We start from the raw sequence: 21,055 nt of genomic DNA, 5'->3' as shown, positions 1-21,055 counted from the left end.
TTGACCAATGGAACAGAATTGAGAACCCAGATGTAAATCCATCCACCTACGGTCACCTGATCTTCGACAAGGGCCCAAAGTCCATCAAATAGGGAGAAGACAGTCGTTTTAACATATGGTGCTGGCAAAACTAGATGTCCATCTGCAAAAAAATGAAACAGGACCCACACCTCACAGCATATACAAAAACTAATTCAAAATGGATCAAAGACCTAAATATTAAGTCAAAAACTATAAAGTTCATAGAAGAAAAAATACGATCAATGCTAGAGGCCCTAATGCATGACATTAACAGGATACAAACCATAACCAACAACATACAAACCCCAGAAGATAAGCTAGATAACTGGGATCTTCTAAAAAGTAAATACTTATGCTCATTAAAAGACTTCACCAAGAGAGTAAAAAGAGAACCTACAGACTGGGAAAAAATGTTTAGACATTACAAGTCAGACAAAGGTCTAATCTCTAACTCTACAAGAAAATCCAACACTTCTACAACAAAAAGACAAATAATCCTATTAAAAGATGGGCAAAGGAAATGAACAGACACTTCACCAAAGAAGACACTGAAGAAGCCAACAGACACATGAAGAAATGCTCACAATCACTAGCCATTACAGAAATGCAAATTAAAACCACAATGAGATACCACCTCACCCCGGCATTACTGGCACGAATCAAAAACACTGGAAATAACAAATGTTGGAGAGGCTGCGGGGAGATCGGAAGTCTTATATACTGCTGGTGGGAATGCAAAATGATACAACCATTTTGGAAAATGATATGGCGCTTCCTTAGAAAGCTAGAAATAGAAATACCATAGGATTCAGCAATCCCACTCCTAGGAATATATCCTAGAGAAATAAGAGCCCTCACTCGAATAGACATATGCACACCTATGCTCATGGCAGCATTGTTCACAACAGCAAAAGATGGAAACAACCTAGATGCCCATCAACAGATGAATGATTAAACAAACTATGGTACATACACACAATGGAGTCCTATGCAACGAGAAAGAACAATGATGAATCTCTGAAGCATCTCATCACATGGATGAAACTGCAGGACTTTATGCTGAGTGAAATAAGTCAATCACAAAAGGACAAATATTGTATGAGACCTCTACTGTAAAAACTCATGGAAAAGTTTACACACAAAAAGAAACAATTTTTGTTGGTTACGAGGGATAGGAGGGGTGGGGGAAGAAACTAAATAGATAATAGATAAGCGGTAACTTTGGTGACGGGTAAGACAGTACACAGTACTTGGGAAGCCAGCATAACTTGTACAAGGAAAGGTCATAGAAACTCCACAGACACATCCAAACTCCCTGAGGGACTAAACTGCTGCCCAGAAGGCTGTGGGGACCATGGTCTCGGGGAACATCTAGCTCAATTGGCATGACACAGTTTATAAAGACAATGTTCTACATTCTACCTTGGTAAGTAGCATCTGGGGTCTTAAAAGCCTGTGAGCAGCAATCTAAGATACTCCACTGGTGTCACCCCTTCAGGAGCAAGGGAGAATGAAGAGAACAGGACACAAGGAAAAGATTATTCCAAAGGACTAATGAACCACAGCTACTCGGGCCTCCACCAGACTCAGTCCAGTCCAGCTAGATGGTGCCCGGCTACCACCACTGACTGCTCTGACCAGGATTCACAACAGAGAGTCCTGGACAGAGCTGGAGAAGGATATAGAACAAAATTCTCACTCACAGAAAAAGACCAGATTTTCTAGCCTAACAGACTGGAGAAACGCCAAGAGAATGGTCCCTGGACACCCTTTTATCTCAGAGGTGAAGTCACTCCAGAGGTTCACCATTCGGCCAGGGATTGGACAGCCCTATAAAACAAAACAGGACTAATGAGGCACAGCAGTCCAGCGACAAGGACTAGAAGGCAGGAGGCGACAGGAACGCTAGTGATAGGGAACCCAAGGTTGAGAAGAGACAGTGTGGACATGTCGTGGGGTTGTTAACCATTGTTATAAGGCAATATGTGTACTGTTTAATGAGAAACTATTTGTTCTGTAAACCTATCATCTAAGGTACAAATAAAAAGTATTATCTATGTGAGATCAAATTGACAACAGCAACTGAAAAGGTTTGATGGGAAGCCTAGGGGACAGTGAGTTGAAGATAATGGTGATGGAATAATTTGGAAAAGGATAGTGAGAATAGCAGCACAACTAGAAGAAAGTAATCAATGTCACTGAATTGTACATGTAGAAATTTCTGAGATGGTGTATCTTCGGCTATGTATATTTTCAACAAAAATAAAAACGTCCTCCAAGGTCAAGAAGTGAGAGTGTTGACATGTCATGGGGTTGTTAACCAATGTCATAAACAATATGTGTACTGACTGTTTAATGAGAAGCTATTTGTTCTGTAAACCTTCACCTAAAGCACAATAAAAAAAAATTAAAAGAAAAAAAAAAGAATATCACCTGTGATTACTGCGCTCCTTTAGAAAAGCATCTGTATGAGACCAAGTGGTCAACAATTACTTTAAAGCAAAGATGAGAAGGTAAGGGACAGGGAAACCAGACTACTAGAAACAGACCAACCAGAACGGAAATAACGAGAACGTTGACACCTTGTGAAGAATGTAACCAATGTTACTGAACTATTTGTGTAGAAACTGAATGGGAACCTAATTTGTTGTGTAACCTTTCACTGAAAACACAATAAAGTTTTATTTAAAAAAAAACTGGATGGAGGTACTACTGGCATCTAGTGAATAGAGACTAGGGATGCTGCTAAGCAACCTACAGTGCACAGAACAAGCCCCTACAACAAAAAATTATCTTGCTACCAATGGCGATAATGCCGAGGTTAAGAAACCCTGGACTAGGTGAAGCTGATTGAAATAACTTTCCACACATTTTAGTTCTGACCTATTCCATGGCCAGCCCTACACAGTTAAAGGGTGTTGTTGTTTTTGTTGGTAGGTTCTGTTGAGTCTGCTCTGACTCATAGTGACCCTATAGGACAGAGTAGAACTGCCCCATAGGGTTTCCAAGGAGCGCCTGGTGGATTCGAACTGCTAACCTTTTGGTTAGCAGGTGAGCTCTTAACTACTGCGTCACCAGGGCTCCATCCTCACAATAGTAGGTATATTTGAGCCCATTATTGCAGTCACTATGTCAATCCATATCATTGAGGGCCTTTTTCTTTTTCTCTTACCCTCTATTTACCAATCATGATGTCCTTCTCTAGGGATTGGTCCCTCCTGATAAAGTGTCCAAAATAAGTGAGATAAAGTTTCATCATCCTCACTTCTAAGGAGCATTCTGGCTCTACTTCCTCCAAGATAGGGAGGGTTGAGTTTGATCTATTCCCCAGGTATTCTGACTTATAGACTCTGAACTCTCAGTTAATTATAATTTGTACCCTAAATAATTTTTTAAAAAATTTTAACTGGTTTCAAGTATCTAGTGTTTTATCTACTATAAAAACCAAAAATCCAAACCCGTTGCCGTCGAGTCCATTCCGACTCACAGCGACCCTATCTACTACACCACAGTAGAATTTAAACTGTGTTACATCAATACAAACATGTTTGGATAAGAAATGCCACAGAAAGCAAACAAGCAGATAAGCCTGAGCTCAAAAAAAAAATTAGGCCACTCAGTCTCTCCTCTAGATTTTGTTTTTCTGTTTGGATGTCTTGAAATCATGTGTGAGGAAGAATATACCCTACCATCTGGATTTAAAGTGAAATCTTTTTTCCTCATACAAATGGATTGAGGTTAAAAAAAAAAGTTCCATAAAACTCAAACTGACTAACACTTTCTTCCACCTTTTAAGGGGGGAGTTTCAGGGAAGATGGGAATAATTAATATTTTATCTCAGTGAGAAACTAAATTGCTAATCCACTTCTAAAAAAAAAAACTCGTTGTCATTGAGTGGATTCCAACTCATAGTGACCCTATAGGACAGAGTAGAACTGCCCCATAGAGTTTCCAAGGAGTGGCTGGTGGATTTGAACTGCCAACCTTTTGGTGAGCAGCCAAATGCTTAACCTCTGCACCATCAGGGCCCCAATCTACTTCTAGTGACTAGAAATAAAAGAAACACAACATTACAATGCCTCAGCCAGGTTTCATTCGTGCTAAAAGGGGAGCCCTGGAGTAGAAGATTTAGCGAAGTGCATTAAGGAGTCTTTAAATACTTGAAAGGAGAACGGAAGTGAGTATAGAATCAGAGCTAACCTGCTCAGCATCTTTAAGAGGAGGCCTGTTGAGTTTCTAGGGGGAAGTCCCAGGGAAAAGGAGGTGGTTCAGGAAACCAAGAAGTAGGAAGGTAAGCAGGCCTGGAGGGAAAAAAGGGCCAAGCAATGTGTTGGTGTCTGGAGCCTATGCGGAAGGGTATCCATGAGGAATTGGAACATTTGATTTTACAGTGCTTATGAGGCTAGGATGGAAACCTCTCCCCATAGTGCCACAGTCTATCATGAACACGCATTCCTCATGTGAACCCCATGCCTGGATTGGCACAAAATATAATGAGGGAAAACAGTCTTGGGAAGAGATGTATGGTCAGATCGGGAGGCTAGCAGCAGCCATAGAACTGCATCCCACCGTGGCCAAGAGACCACAGAAATCTTGAGGATGGATGGTTGGACACTCTACAGAATGTGCCGTGGCGAGGGGTTGGGGTGGGTGCTGGCAGTACATTGGAGTTACACAAATGTCTGTCATCAGGTGGGAATGAATTATTTCTGGAGAATCTGTCAAGGAACTCCGTAGACTCAAAAATGACATGGGTGTAAATAGTATGGTTTTCTTGGTCTTCATTACTTTTGAGATTGCTGGAAAATTACTCTAGGGAGCATAAATTTGCCCATATGTCCAGATCTAAAACAAATGAGGGCAAGAAAGAAGGTAGGTGGTGACCTGGTCTCTCCTTTCTGCTGACTCTCTTCAATAGTTTTACCATGGCCTCGGTGCTATTTGAAAATAGTGTTCTAACTGAGAAGATAATTATTTTATCATCCAGGCATTCTGCTTCTCCTTCTCTTCTTTCCTGCTTCCTATTATTTGGCTAAATCATCCCTTTCCCTCTGCGGTAGACTCTGGGTGGAATTCAAAGGGATAAAGAACAAAACATCTATCTGCCTAGTTCCTTGTTCCTAGCTGATATGTTTGATAAAAGGGACATACAGCCTGACACTGAATCCATTAGGTAATGCATCTGAGTGATCATCTCTGCATGACATGTACCTGGACTATCTTCTGCCTTGCTAGCTTTGCTCAGTAAAGCTTAACCCTCTTTTTATAGACTGCTTTGCAAAATATCCATTTCAAAACTGTGAAACCTTTGGTAAAACACCAGATCAGCGGTTCTCAAAGTGTAATCCAGCAGCACGGGCACCACCAGGGGAACTTGTTAGAAATGCAAATTCTCAGGCCTCACCCTAGACGTCCTGAATCAGAAACTCTGGAGGCAGGACCCAGCAATCTGCATTTAACAAGAGCTGGTCCTTTGGCTTTGCTTCTGTGTGCTGCTAATCTGTCTAGAAATCAGAGACGTGCCAGACTCAAAGGGGAGGCACTGGCCCCAGAGCTGCCTGCCAGGATTCTTAAGAAGGCCCATCCCTCCTGGCCGAGGAGCTCACTGGCAGCAGATGGGGAAAGCCAGAGATCAAGGATCTGAGCAGGGAGAGGTGATCTGGGTGAGAGGATGGTGGGAAGGGGCACAGGGATCAGGATATTAAAGATGAAAGCCTCCTGGGGTGCTGCAGTCACCACCGCTTCAGACAAGGACAATGCAGGAATTATCAGAGGTACCATGCTGGGGAGACCAAAGGTCCACCTGGCCCAGGGGCATGTCTATCAGGGGTAGCTCAGGAGCTTCTATGGAAAGAGAGAGGGGTGGAGTGAGCTTGTGAGTTGTCCTCCTTTGTATCATCCTCCCATGCCTCCTGCAGGTCCAGAGACAGGCCTGCCTGCCTCTCCCTCAAAAACTACTGGAAACCAGTAAATTGTAGAATCTATTAGGGCAGTGTTCTCCAAGTGTGGTCCTCCCACCAGCAACACCAGTATCACTTGGGAAATCTTTAGAATGCACATTCTCAAGCCCCTCCTAGACCTACTGAGTAGGAAACTTGAGGGGTAGGGCCCAGCAATCTCCAGGTGATTCTGAGACAGGCTAAAAAGTTTATGAACCACTACATAATTCATTTATGCAACTTACTTGTTGCTTAAATCATCCTCAGGTTACAGTCGTCTACAGTAGCCCCAATATGCACAATTTGAATGATAGAGATATTATGTCTTTTAAATCAGATTTTTCAATTCTTCAAGTTTAAAGAGTTTAAAATCACATTAAGATTTTATAAAGATTATATTTATATATTTATATATATATATATATATATATATATCTCCCCCAAAAAACCAAACCTATTGCCATCGAGTCGATTTCAGCTCATAGCGATCCTATAGGACACAGCAGAACTGCCCCATAGGGTTTCCAAGGAGCAGCTGGTGGATTCGAACTGCCGACCTTTTGGTTAGCAGCCAAATGCTTAACTACTTGCACTACCAGGTCTCCATATATATATATATATACTGCTAACTATGCCGCTATGAGTCAGAATCAACTCGATGCCAATGGGTTTTATATATATACATACATCTGAAATCCAAAGAACATTTAGCAAATTCTACAACAAGTTTTTTTAAAAAACATCAATACAGGGCATAAGCAAAAGCTTCATAAAATCTGCTTTGAGAGTTTTCATTATAAATTTGCAGCTATCAACACAATACTCTGTCTTGAGATTGGGAGACTTCGACTTTAAGCATTAGCAATTGTTAATACAGTCTTAAAAGGCTACTGCTACCCCTGGAAATAGTAAAGTTGTTTCAATGAAATTTAGAGACATTTACTCCATTTAAGGAGCCCTGGTGGTGCAGTGGCTAAGCGTACTCAGCTGCTAACCCAGAGGTTGGAGGTTCAAACCCACCAGCCACTCCATGAGAGAAAGATGTGGCGGTCTACTTCTGTAAAGATTAGAGCCTTGGAAATCCTATGGGGCAGTTCTGCTCTGTCCCATAGGGTCACTATGAATTGGAATCGACTCGACTGCAATGGATTTAGTTTGGGGTTTATTCCATTTACTGAACACCAACATTGTGCCAGGTATTATGTTAGGTACTGGGTATCAAATGTTGAAAAGATCTGGTACTGACCTCAAAACTATTATACTCTGAGGAGGTGCTAGATGCAAATGTAGTAGGATAATAAAATATAAAATCTTATGAGTGTATTCAGCCTTCCTTCTCCTTCAATCAACTAAAAGAGTATTTAGGCATCCTCTTATTATTATTATTTTTTCTTTCCTGGCCCTCTGAGTTTTTTATTTTGGTGGGGAAGGTGTGGAGTCTTTTTGGTGGGGAAAGGTATAAATCAAAGATGGAATGGGCTGGAAAATAGAGAAATTAGAGAAAGAAGCTATTGTGTCAATCTGTAACATCACTTGTTAAAGACATGTTCCTATCATATAGACATTTCTCAAGACATTTCTGTGAACCTCTTTGAACACCTGTGATGGGGTTTATAAATGCTATTTCATTTTCTGCCTGAGAACACAGAACACATTCTCCAGCCTCCACTGAAATTTGGTTGCAATCATGTGACTAGTTCTGGCCAACGGACTGGGAGAGTAAGCAATGTGTGTCACCTCCAATGTGAAGCATAGAAGAGGAGGTGTGATATGTTTTCGCTCTTTCTTCCCGTTGTAGAAACCTGGAAAGCTACATTTTCTGGATGTTGATGCTGTAAGGTGGTGAAGCTACCATCAGCTTGAGACCTTGAGAAACTTGTAGAGCAGAGATCTGCACCCTACCCTGCAGTGTGTCTGAGAAAAGATGGGCCAAAAAGGAAGATTTTCCTGAGCTTTGATTTAGCCTAATTATCCTTTACACAGTGGTCAAGAGATACAAGTAAAAATTTGGGTTATTCTGAAATTACCTTTTGGCTGTTGAATTCTGCTTCTTCAATACACTATTATTCAGAGCCTGAAAGCCACAGTTCTGGCCTTATAAGTGTTACCAAAATAATTGTTACATAATTGTTACAATGGGGGTATGGACAAGGGCCCTGGAAAGATGGAGAAAAAAGAAGCCAAGCCTGGAAACGATAATTGGACACCCTCCCTCTTAATAAGACCAGGATTGCTTTGTTCCTTTTTCTAGGACTTTCCTATCTATCCCACCCCACCAAAACAAAAAAAAGACAAAGCAAAAACTCTGACTGAAGGGGGAAAGAAGAGAACACTGGTAATTACCCACTGTGTGATTTATTTGGACAAGCACCAACATGCCAATTAGCATAGTTGTAATAACAGTTCCAGAATAAAAGGAATTAAACATTAAAAGTTGCCTGGATTCAATACTGAATAGAAAGAATCAGGGCACCTTATCAGAAAGAAGTGCATTAATAGAGGATGAAAGTTAAGGACAGGCCTTTTCCCTACCTGAGCTGCAGAGCTAGGGCTGGAGGCATAATCTTTGCTCCTATCCTGCCAATGAGGGTTGGGAACACGCCCACCAGTTCCACCATGGTGATGTGCCGAAGATCCATGCTGCACTGTGCTTGCTGAAAACAACCAATAGGGAAGGCATGAGCATGGCTAAAGAAAGAGACTTCCATGTCAAACTAAAAACTGGCAAAAAGAAGCACTGGTCTGTTTTTAGAAGTTTATGTGACCACTCTAAACCTCCTGTAAACAGCTGAAAAATTGAGGTTAAACTAGTGTCTATAAAACTTAAATATCTTCCTGGAGGAATCATTCAGAAATGGCTTGGCAATGGGATTTTTTAAAACCTAAGCAAAATGGCAGACTATGTTTCTAGATGGGGTAAGACTCTGCATAAGCCAAATTTCTTAAAGAATGTCCAAGACTACCCCCCCACCAGAGGATTCTAAGTTTGTTTTTGCAAAGAGCAAAAAATATTCCCAGAGTCCTTTTCACCCATCACATCCTCCTACCCTATGCCCCCCCTCCACACACACACACACACACACCCCTAAACACACGGGAAACAAGAATAAAAGGTTTCAGCTCTTTGAGCTGGCCCTTGGAAAGAACCTTGGGAATGTGGCCCAGTCAGCTATGTGCCAGGAAGTCTCCTGAGGAGTGGCAGTGGCAATGAGGGGAAAAAAAAGTAACCTAAGACCAAACTGGCTAAATGAGAAAAGAAATTTTAAACTCCTGAACTATTAGAACACCAAATTTTCTACTGCAATTCCATGGAAACATCCCTATATGGGGTGACAGAATTCGTAGAAAAGGTAAAAGTATACTTTTCTATTATTCTGACTGAAATGTCTAAGTCAGTCAAACCTTTCCTTGAAAGTTCTCATTCAAATACAAATATGTCATGGGGGGAGGTCACATATGAACACCTTAATACCAAATATTTTATCCAATTAATTGACTAGTAATTTAGCCAATTAAACTAATCAACTAATTGACTGGTAATTTACCTAAAGGAATGGGATAGACTAGAGCAGGAGTTGGCAAACTTTTTCTGTAAAGGGCCAGAGAGTAAATACTTTAGGGTTTGCAGGGCTGTAGAGTCTCTGTTGCAACTACTCAGCTCTGCCACTGTAGTGTGAAAGCAGCCCTAGATAATATGTAAATGAATGAGCGTAGCTGTGTTCCAATATAATGTTATTTCCAAAAATAGACAACAGGCCAGATTTCGCCCACTTGCCATAGTTTGCTGACCTATAGGGAAAGCAAGTTGTTTGGCATATTGGCTTTTTTATGGAATGAGAAGAGGTCAGGAAACACATACATTGGAATATAACCTAAGAAGCCAATCTCCCATGAAAATGGAGGGGTGCAGGCTTTTGTTACCTGAATAGCAAGCCCCTACCTGATAGGCAGGGGATATAAGGCTGGAGGTGAGGTGGCAAGGACTGGGAGTAAAGATGCAGTGATTTGGGTTCCTATCAGGAGAACCCAAAAGATTTTTAATGTGGCTCTTCAGAGTTAATGGGCAGTCCTTCAAGTAAATGGGAAGAGTGAAGAAAAACTTATCATTATTCAATACAGTAAGTCCCTGGGTTACAAACATCCGACTTACGGACAACGCGTACTTGCCCTTTAATGTTATGTAAATTTGGCCTCACTTTGAAACAACTGAACCAACCCCTGCTCGCAACAAATTCTTCATCATAATCACCTTCACTTGCTGCATGTGCAGCTTTTACATCATGAAAAGGCTTTCAGCCTTTTCTTGCACTAACCAAAAATCCAAACCTGTTGCTGTTGAGTCCATTCCGACTCATAGCGACCCTACAGGACAGGGTAGAACTGCCCCACAGGGTTTCCAAGGAGCAGCTGGTGGATTCGAACCTGTCGACCTTTTGGTCAGCAGCCGAACTCCTAACCACTGCGCCACCAGGGATCCTTTCTTGCACTAAAGTAGGGCGAAATAGGAACCGTATGCACCTGTTCCGACCTACAAATTCTTAAAGACACACTCAGACATGATCTCGTTTGTAACCCGGGGACTGCCTGTATATTGTTGATATGGGAAGGAAAACTGTAGCCTTTGATTAAACCAGGATTGTTTTAAATACTTAGCACTCTCTATTCACTGTAATAAGGGAATGAAATATTCCTCAAAAAAACATGTGCAGCACTGTGTCCACGACACAGGGTATATCCTGCCTCCCTAGCATTTAATCAAGTCATCCACTCTTACTGCAAACCATCTTCAGGATAGAAACAAGCAAGTTCTAGGTTCCACCCTTTCAGTTTCTAGTTTTATTCACAAGATGCTGGATGCCTCATTTTGTAGCTACAAAATTCACACAGCTGAGAAGGGCACATTTCCTAGAAAAGTGCTCCTCGAACTTCAAGGTGCTTAGGAATCACCTGGGTATCTTGTTAAAATGTGGATTCTGATTCAGCAGGTCTAGGATGGAGGTCTGAGAATTTGCATTTTTAACAAGCTCCCAGGTTATGTTGATGCAGCTGGTCCAGGGACCACACTTTGAGAACCACTGTTCTAAAAGATGGTAGCCACTCTCTGAGGAGCTCTGTGAGGGTAAGAGAAGTTTCCCAGAGCAGAATCTGGAGCCTGAAACCTCTGAGACGCCTCTCATCCCTTGGGCCAGCCATTCGGACAGATGACTGATTGATCCAGTTCAAGCATATCCTGGACAGGTTCAGCAAAGACAATCGTTCTTTGGCTGGGCCTGGAGAGCATGCCAATTAACCTTAGTAGTGAAGACAGACAAACGTCGTTAGTTGGGAAATGACTGGGTTAGCTCTCGGGAGTCAATGTAAATCAGGTTATGCCCCAGAACCAGAAATGAATGGTGGCAGCTCTAAAGTGCCAGTTCCTGAAACTCACAGTAAATGGATCAGGCACTGAATCTAGCCTTTGCTTTTAATGAAATGGCTGGGCCTCTCCTGTTAGAGGTCTCTTTCCCACCTTGCCTCTGCCCCACGGCTCACCTGTAGCATTCCCAGCTGCAGCCGGTAAAGTAGGTTTCGGGCTGTGGGTGTGGACACAATGAGGAGTCTCCTTTTCTCATAAAACTGATCTAGAAGTGCAGCTGCTGTTCTAACGCCCACATTGACATTCATGGCTGTAAGTAGAAATGGCCACATGGGTTAGAAACCCTCTGCTCGACATAGCCTGTGATGACACACCAAATCATATGCATAAGAGCAGACCCTGAGACAAGCATTTGAGTGTAAGCAGGTTATTTGGGAGGTGGCCGCAGGAAACACTGGTAGGGCAGTAGGGAAGTGTATTAATTTCCTATGGCTGCTGTAACAAATTACCACAAACTTAGTGGCTTGAAACAATACGAACTTATTATCCTACAGTTCTGGGGGTCATAAGTGGGGTTCACTGGCAAATATTAAGGTACTGGCAAGGTTGTGTTCTCTCAGGAGGCTCTAGGGGAGAATCCATTCCCTTGCCTTTTCCATTTCTAGAGGCCGCCTACATTCCTTAGCTCATGGCCTCTTCCTCCATCTTCAAAGCCAGCAGTGTGGCATCTTTACATCTTTATCTACTCTGACCTCTGCTTCCATTATCTCCTTCTATGACTCTAACCCTCCTTACTTCCTCTTTCCCTTATAAGGACTCTTGTGATTACGTTAAGCCCACCCAGAAATCCATGATAATCTCCCCATCTCAAGATCCTCAACTTAATTACAGCTGCAAAGTTCCTTTTGCCACGTGAGGTAACATATTCACAGGTTCCGGGTATTAGGATGTGGACATCTTTGGGAGCATCTGGAGCTCAAGCCTATTGGGAAACTCTGGGAGATGGGTGTACCGCACACCTCAGAGCTATCCCGCTGGAAGAACAAAGGAACTGGAGTATCATTGATTGAGGGTTGTTTCTGGGGGCACTAATGCTCTATCACTTTCAGCTGGCCCTGTGCCTGGGTCTACAATGCTTTCACGGCCAGAAAAAAAAAAGCCCTTAATCAGAGGGACCCAGGTAACTGCAGTCAATAGCCTTCTGAGCATAGAAGGGAGTGCTAAAGGCAAATGGTCCAGGCACCAACAGCATCTGCTGAGGGCAGAGGTAGAGGAAGGCATAAGGATGAAAGAACAGGCAGTGGAAAGGCTAACTTGTGGCCAAAAGGCTCAGGCCAAAGTCTGCTTTCTTGGTGCAGAGGGCACAGAGTAATACAGGGCAGAGAGGACCACAGAGCAAGGAATTCTGCCATGGAGAACATGGGACAAGGCAGTTTTTAACAGGTCTGCCATTTAAGCAAATAAGTGACAACCAATCCCAGCTGACTGGCTTTTTGAGGTCAATGAAAGGTGTTTAAGGAACAGATAAGCAAACCATCCTGGCCCTGGAGAAAAGCTAATATGAGAAGAGCTAGGGAATTCCATGTATGGTTTATAGTCTTGATGTTCATATTTCAAACTTTCCACTTGTGTTGAATTATTTGTTCATTTACACAGTCATTCACTGAGCCAACACCCACTGAGTGCTTGCTATATGTCAAGTTCTGTGCCAGCACTGGGATGCCCCAGTGAGTGATAGAGATCCTGTACACTTTCCCCAGGGGCTCAGAGTCTATGACAGCTTGAAATACAATGTGAGCCACTATGTAATTTTAAATTTTTTAGTAGCCGCATTATATAAGCACAAAGAAATAGACAAAATTAATTTGTAGTAATATATTTTATTTAACCCAATATATCTGAAATATTATCATTTCAGCATGTAATCAAAATAAAAATTGTTAATGAGATACTTTATAGCCTTTATATTCTTTCTTTGTACTAAGTCTTTGAAATAAGTGTTTATTTTACACTTACAGCACGTTTCAATTCAGACTAGCCACACTTCAAATTCTCAACAGCCACATGGTAGCTACCATATTGGTCCATGCAGGCCTAGGACCTTGTTATACCCCCTGGGCCTCAATGCCAGCATGATGGGCATCAAGTCCTTAGACGGGGAGTCTGGGATGGGTATGTTCTTTCTCTTTTAATCTATGAAATTGAAGAACCTCAAGTATTTAGATGAAGGTGTGTATGTGTCTCTTCTACCTAACTCTGAATGGTGGGGGTTAAAGAGAAAGGATAATGACGAGAAAGTACCAGAAAATGGGAGACAAAAGGATATATAAATAAGTTATGTCCAGAATTTTCTGGCTAGTCCAAATTTCACAGTGTTATCACTACCCAGCCCAATTTTTGTTCATCAGTAATAATAGCTGACATGTACTGAGAACATTCTCTGTGCCAGGCACTGCTCTAATCCACTGTTCAAAGGATGACCCCATTTCATCTTTACAACCACTCAAGTGGTAGCTAAGGTATTATTTTCCTCATCTTACATAGAAGGAAAGATTCCAAATGCAGAGTCTGCATGACTTTCAAGCCAGAGCTTCAAAGCAGGAATTATATTCTGTCCATGGCCACAAATTGGCTTTGTAAACAAGATCCTTACATTTGTAGAAGGGAGGAACAAGGGTAACTAAAGTAGACTCTGCTGATTCATTCATAAATGGCTGGCCCTGGGTTCCTACCTCCACCTTCTTCCTTACAGGACATGAAAGGGAAATCAGAGGCAATGTAGGAGGGATAGCCAGATGAGTTGCAGCAGAAACCTAGGGACTACGTTCACCCACTCAGATGAAGAGGGATAACACTGAACCTTTCAAAGTGTGTGAAGTGAAACTCTCCCTCCCTGCACTTGGTTATCCACTGGAATCCAGAACCAAGGGGTATTTAGCTTCTGCTGCTAGCTGGAGAGGTGGCTGCACACGTACCTGCACAGGTGGGCTCTGTGCCAGACCAAGCCAGGTTAGACTGACACACTCGGGCAGGGCTACCTTGTAGCTCATAGCCACCGATGCAGGAGAACTCACAGGTGGCTCCATAATTATCACCGTCACTGGAACACTTCACATAACCATTCTCCGGGGCATTGAGTTTGCCACAGCGTTTGACTGTAGGGACACAAGTCCAGAAGGGTCTCAGGGCTGAGCTCCCTTCCATAGGGTAACCAGGGAAGGGAGGGGCCTGTTAAATGGTGAGTGGGCAGGGATGGCTATTTGGCCAATAGGTGGACCTTGGAATGGTCATTGTCATATAAATGAGACCAGTGAGATCAAACTGCTTAGCTCCCTGTGTTATAGAGGAGACTGAGCCAAAAAGAATAAAGACGGTTTGTTAATTAGCTGCCCAACCCATGAGGTATGAAAAGGACCTTACAAACCTTTTTTTTCCTCAGGTAGACCAAAGATTCTAGGAGACCAAGAACATGGTCAATTGGTGGCTCAAGCTAAGGGGCTCCTAACCACCCCAGTTACTGAAGGACTTGCAGGCTTTACCTGATCATCCAAAGCCCAAGAATGAAAAAGTTATCGAATAACATTCTGCTGGGACAGCCAGCTGGGGGGTCCTGTGGGACTAGATTTCTGCCTTCTGGGACTCCTTAAATAAGCCATGTGGTGTGGACCTGAACTTTAGTGAGGCTAACTCCCAGCACTGAACCTCATCCAGATGTGTCTCATGAAATTCAGGCATTAAGATAGGACACTTCCCCAGCCTCAACAGAGGCAAATCTGAAACTGGCATGTGCCCCTACCACAGAGGGTTCTTGCTTGAGAGCTTGCTTCCCTTTGTTCTCCTAAAGCTAACAAGTAGTATTCTTACCTCTTACTTTAACCCAAAATTTGCAAGTGCCCTTGTTCTCAGCTCTGTCATAAACTGTGTACTGGATCTTGTGGTCTCCTTCCGGAAAATTTGAGCCTGGGGGGAGGCCTTTTAGAATAACACTGAAAGGGAAAAAAAAAAACACAACCAAAGATGATCATTTTGATCCTAAAGGGCATTTGATGAGCACATACTCTGTACAGCACGTGGGAATACTGAGGGTCAGTCATCAGGCCATTTGATTAGAACAAATATTCTTGAAGAATCAATTTTCCTGAGCTTTACTCTGTTTTGGAAGAGTAGTTAGAGACCAGAAAATGGAAGGCCCTAGCTTCTGGGAAGTTTAGATTTTTTTTTTCTCAGTGCAGGGAAACAAGAGAAGCCTTTGGAGGGAATTCATTTACCGTTTTCATAACTAAAATCATTTTTGAATGAATAAAACGAATAAATGAGCAAACAAGTGGATCACCAACAGGCACTGCCAGTTTTGCAACTGAGCCTCAGAGCACTACAGACAACCCTGCTGACCACCAAACAGCCCCCATACACCTGGGTGATGCTTGGAGGTAGAACAGAGGGTGGAGAAGGCTGGGAACCCAGGGTGCAAGTCTATCTCCAATCCCAGGGAGTACTTGAATTTGCTCACTCTTGAGAAGGCAAGGGAATTTTCTGTGAGAAAAATTATTGGAGATAGCCCAAGCAGTCACTGGTAATTTGGGCCTGCAGGGGGTGGTAGAACTTTCTCTGCTTCTTCTGTCTGGGCCAGTGAAGACCTTTCCTGAGCAAAAGGCAAGTTCTCTGTGATTCCTTGGTTATCCAAATAATTGTTGTTGTAGCAGCAGTAGTAGTAAACTTTACATATGCCAGGCACAGTTCTTGGCATTTAACATACAATACCTTATTTCATCTTCACAAAAATCCTTTGAGGTAGATTTTATTATCTCCGTTTCACAAATGAGGAAACTGAGGCACTGGAAGATTAAGGAACTTGATCATGATCACATGGCTAGTGTGATTCCAGCATCTTTCTTCCCATCTGTCTGATATGGACATCATTAGGTACAGCATGATCAAATGTCAAGTTTTGTTTGTTTTTCAAAAAACAGATAACTTCTCTTCCCTCCACACTTCTTAGGAAAGATGAGAATATTTACTGATAATGGATATGTGAAATTATCACTGTCACCACTGAGGAGACCCTTACTGGTAGGCAGACCAGGTAGCTGTTTATAAGGTATTGAGGGGTCTTGGAAAAGTGTCAGAAATCCCACCATTAGAGACATGTTGCTTTGGGCATTATATACATTAAGGTCCTCAGGAGGCACAAATGAAATGTAGATACATACACCTGAGAGGAATAATAACAATATTTCAAGTATTAGTGGCTGCTAGCCTCTCTGAGATGGCTCCATTTGTTTAAAAGCATAGCAAATACCTTCTCTTTCTCATAAGCTTCTGTAAGAATCTGATGCAGTCACAATTTTTGAAAATGAAATAAAAAATAAAGTTTGAAAGACACAGGTGGAACTGAAAACAGGAGGGTGGAAAAGTTCCACACTCAGTCATACTCATACAGCACAAGGGGAGCAGCACCTGGCTCCACCTGGGAGACACGGAAGGCTTCCCAGGGGAGGTGACCTCTTCTTAAGGCCTGGTGGCATGAGTAGGAGCCCTCTGGGCAGGCAATGGGAATGATTCTATCCCTGAATTAACCAGTTGGCTCTCTCTTCTTCCTTTTGCCCCATTCCCTTCTTCCCACCATTCTTTCTTCCTTCCCTTCTTTCCTTCAATAAATACTTATTTAGAGTGCCATTTATGTTCCAGGCATGGTTACAGACACTAGGGATATGGCAGCGAGCACACTGTAGTGGAGACAGGCAATAAACAATTAAGTAAAATATATAGTATGTTAGATGGTGAAAAGAACTACAGAGAAAAATAAAGCATGAATGACTAATAGGAATTCCTGAAAGGTCTGGATTGCAATTTTAAATAGGAGGTTAGGAATGGCCTTGCTAAGATTACTTTTGAAAAAAGACCTGAAGGAGAAGAGGGAACCATTCAGATATCTAGGGGAAGAGGATTCTAGGCAGAGGGAACAACAAGAGCAAAGATCCTGTAGTAGGTGCACCTTGGGTGTGTTTGAAGACAAGCAGGAGGCTAGTGTGCCTAGTACAGATAAAGTGAGGAAGAGTGGAATAGAAGATGAGTGTAGGTAGGCAGTGGTGGGGACTTTTACCTTAAGTGAAATGGGAAACTACTGGTGGGGTTTTGAGCAGAGAAATGGTGTGATCTGACATATATTTTCAAGCATCACCTTTGCTACAGCATTGAGACTACACTGAAGGAAGCAAGGGTAGAAGCAGTTAGGAGTGCAGGGGACAGAGAATGATGACTTGAATAGGCTGCACCCAGAGTTTGCCATTTTGCCATTCACCGGGAGGACCAGGTCTGAAAGCACATCTGAATATAGACACCCCTTACTCCTGGTAGTAACATCTCACATAAAAGGGCCAGGACCATTCCAGCCACCAAGTTGCACTTACTCAGTCAGAATGCCATCTGCTGTGTCTCTTCCCTCGGGGGTATCCCAAGACACCCGGACCGTCAGCTTATTGGGTTCAGCAATGCGTTCCTTCACACTTGGGCACTTAATTCTAGGAGGTTCTATATCTGAAAATATAACCAAAACATTCTCACCAACATTAAGAAGTATCTCCTGTCAACTTACGGGGATCAACACCCAATGTTTAACATATGAAAAGCTCTAGGTGCTCCCCATTTTCCAAGAGTTTGTTTATCCCTCTGCATTTCTCTTCACTCCCTTCATCTTTCCCTTTCTCCCCTGTGAGTTTTGAAGATTGTTTGAGTACTTACATGCCCAGAGCTAAATTTATAATCAACTGACCTTGGTAGGTATCCGGTAGGGTCATTTATTAGCTACATTTCCTTCCTCCCCACTCTTCTAACTCTGTCTACTGACTTGGCAACATGGCAATTACCCAGCAGAGGGCAGAAGTCATTCAGCCTTAGTGAACCCCTCCTACTTTAAAGATAGGATCATAGAATATTAGAGAAGGGTACCTTAGCTATCATCCAGTCTGATTCACTTCAATTCAATAAATCTTTATTGGAAACCCTGGTGGTGTAGTGGTTAAGAGCTGCGGCTGCTAACCAAAAGGTCGGTAGTTTAAATCCACCAGGTGCTCCTTGGAAACTCTGTGGGGCAGCACTACTCTGTCCTATAGGGTCGCTATAAGTCAGAAGCGACTCGATGGCAACAGGTTTGGTTTTTGGTATTTTGCCATGGAAATCCCTGGGTGATGCAAAATGCTAACCAAAAGGTTGCGGGTCTGAGTCCACCCAGAGGAACCTCGGAAGGCCTGGTAATCTACTTCCAAAAGGTCACAGCCTTGAAAACCCTATGGGCGCAGTTCTACTCTGACACACATGGGGTCACCATGAGTCGGAGTCAGCTTGACAGCAGCTGGAAACTGGAACCTTGCCGTGAGGTGGAGACCAACTCAATGGCAGCTAACAAAAAAGCCAGAGAATCATGTGTTCCCTGCTTTTCAAAGTGTTTACAGTCTATTGTGGGGATGATGTTAGTACATATCAAATATAACACAAGGCAGAAAATGGTATTATCCCAGAAAAGGTAAAAGTGAATGCTATGGAGATTTAAAGGAGCCACCAATTTTACAAATGTGGAAACTGAGACTCAGGAAGCTTAAGTGATTTATACAAGGCCACACATGCAGACAGTGGCAGTGTGAATTATAACTCATGCCAGAGCATCTGCCACTGGAACAAGTTCTCTACCCTCCAGCTATGTCTTTATATTCCCAATATAATCCTCAATATCTGAAAACAGACAATGGTCCCTCTGGGTCCACTCTCCCCTCCAACTGCCACCGGACCACAACTATAGTTTGGTGTTCTGAGACAGCAGGTACACCTTGGCTCTGGCCCTCCAAAGGCCTCCCATCTTTCCCCAAGTAATTTCTCCATCTGGTAATAGAAGTTCTACCCCCTCACTACCAAGGACGAGTTGAAAACGAGGGCTAGAAAAAAATGAGATGTCAATTCTACACTGGGTTGAATTTTACCTAATTACAGCTGAGTGGAGTCACAAGAAGTAGCAGTTCAAACATTTGCAAATTCTACTTGATGATTCTGAACAGATACAAAGAATGCATTTTAAGAGGGCAGTACAAGTTAGTGGCATTCAGCTTTGCATTGCTGAGTATCAACTGATAATTATTTAACTACTACTACTCCAATCTGAATGAAAACTAAATGTCTGTTGATCCTGAATCACAAACATCGTTAAGAGACTAAATGTACCAAGTAAAAGCTGCAAATACTTTCTCCTGAGTCTTGTGTCTAATAATTTCTCATTTTATTTAGGGTAATAAATTGTGAATAATATGTTAAACAATTCTGCCTTCAGCTACGTAAATTCATTTTCATTCTGTGTCATGCTCAATGGAGTAGGAATTTACAGCCTTGATACACGAATCCTAAATTGAACAACTACCACATTTAATTGAATCTAAGTCACTACTGATTGGAGATGCATCCCAATTTCAGGAATATTAAAATGTGAAAAAAAATGCTTCTCAGAATTGATAAAGTATATAAAAGTTATAATGAAATAGAAGATGCTTTAAACACATTCTAGGTGCCTAGTTTCATTTGCTAAGCTTTCAAACATAATTCTGATTTTTTTTACTATGATAAGTGGTAGAAGGTATACTTTTATAATTCAGATGAACATTTCACAGTTTTGGGTGCATCAGAAAGATAAGTGTACAATGCCTGCCCCCTGCTGGTCAAATATAGCTGGTAATTTTATCATAGAAAGTTGTGGAGTCGATTATGACTCATGGTAACTTCATGTGTGTCAGAGTAGAACTGTACTCCATAGAGTTTACAATGGCTGATTTTTTGTAATTGGATAGCCAGGACTTTCTTCCGAGGCAACCCATATGTATTTAGAAATCAAATGGGGAGGGGCCAAGGAGAAGATATAGATTTCAATGTAGAATTAGTTGTGTTACCATGTTTTCTTGGAACCACACTGTCAGAGTAGAAAAATACTCTTAGTCTCTGAGTCACGCAAATTAAACATCTGGATGATATACTGATTTTTTTTTCCTGTATCAACTAAATACACTGACATAGAAAGCAAACACACCCCAACATAAATGAGCTGGGTGAAGTCTCAGAACTTCCCAAAGCCAGAATATGTCCAGCTAACAATAATCAGTCAAAACTGGCTGAGTTTTTCAAAAGCAATGCTCTCCCAAACCAGAAACAAGAAGAATTAAATTGCAGAAAATACTAGCTAATATTTACTGAGCCCACGCTAAGCACTGTCCCTGCATTATCTCATTTAGTCTTCACAACCATCTCGTAGGCTGTTATTATCATCCCCATTTATAGACTGTGAAGCAATTCTTCTCTTCTGGAATTTCTTCATGGTCTAGAATTTTAAGATGTGATTACAAACCCACTGCCATCGAGTTGATTCCGACTCATAGCGACCCTGTAGGGCAGAGGAGAACTGCCCCATAGGGTTTCCTAGGCTGTTAATCTTTATGGAAGCAGATTGCCACATCTTTACTCAGGCATAACCAAAACCCAAAACCAAACCCATTGCCATGGAGTCAATTCTGACTCATGGCGACTGTCATGGTTTGAATTATGTCCCCCAAAAAATGTGTGTATCAGTTTGGTTAGGCCATGATTCCTGGTACTGTGTGATTTTCCTGTATGTTGTAAACCTGCCTCTATTATGTTAATGAGGAAGGATAGGTGGCAGTTGTGTTAGTAAGGCAGGACCTGATCTACAAGACTGGATTTTGTCCTG

General features: G+C 42.2%; 1 protein-coding gene across 1 annotated transcript in view; it reads right to left on the bottom strand.

The window, feature by feature from the left end:
• Positions 1 to 21,055, bottom strand: part of SRPX (sushi repeat containing protein X-linked) — a 46,199-nt gene that overhangs the window by 7,192 nt on the left and 17,952 nt on the right. Inside the window, exons 5-9 of the mRNA XM_004376961.1 lie at positions 17,727 to 17,853; positions 15,181 to 15,302; positions 14,292 to 14,471; positions 11,493 to 11,626; positions 8,493 to 8,614 (exon numbers count right to left, since the gene is read on the bottom strand). Coding sequence (XP_004377018.1) covers positions 8,493 to 8,614; positions 11,493 to 11,626; positions 14,292 to 14,471; positions 15,181 to 15,302; positions 17,727 to 17,853 — 685 coding nt within the window. The remainder of the gene's footprint in view (positions 1 to 8,492; positions 8,615 to 11,492; positions 11,627 to 14,291; positions 14,472 to 15,180; positions 15,303 to 17,726; positions 17,854 to 21,055) is intronic.

This window comes from Trichechus manatus, unplaced genomic scaffold (genome assembly GCF_000243295.1).
Source record: "Trichechus manatus latirostris isolate Lorelei unplaced genomic scaffold, TriManLat1.0 scaffold00046, whole genome shotgun sequence".
Lineage (NCBI taxonomy): Eukaryota > Metazoa > Chordata > Mammalia > Sirenia > Trichechidae > Trichechus > Trichechus manatus.
This window is presented reverse-complemented; position numbering and strand designations above follow the sequence as displayed.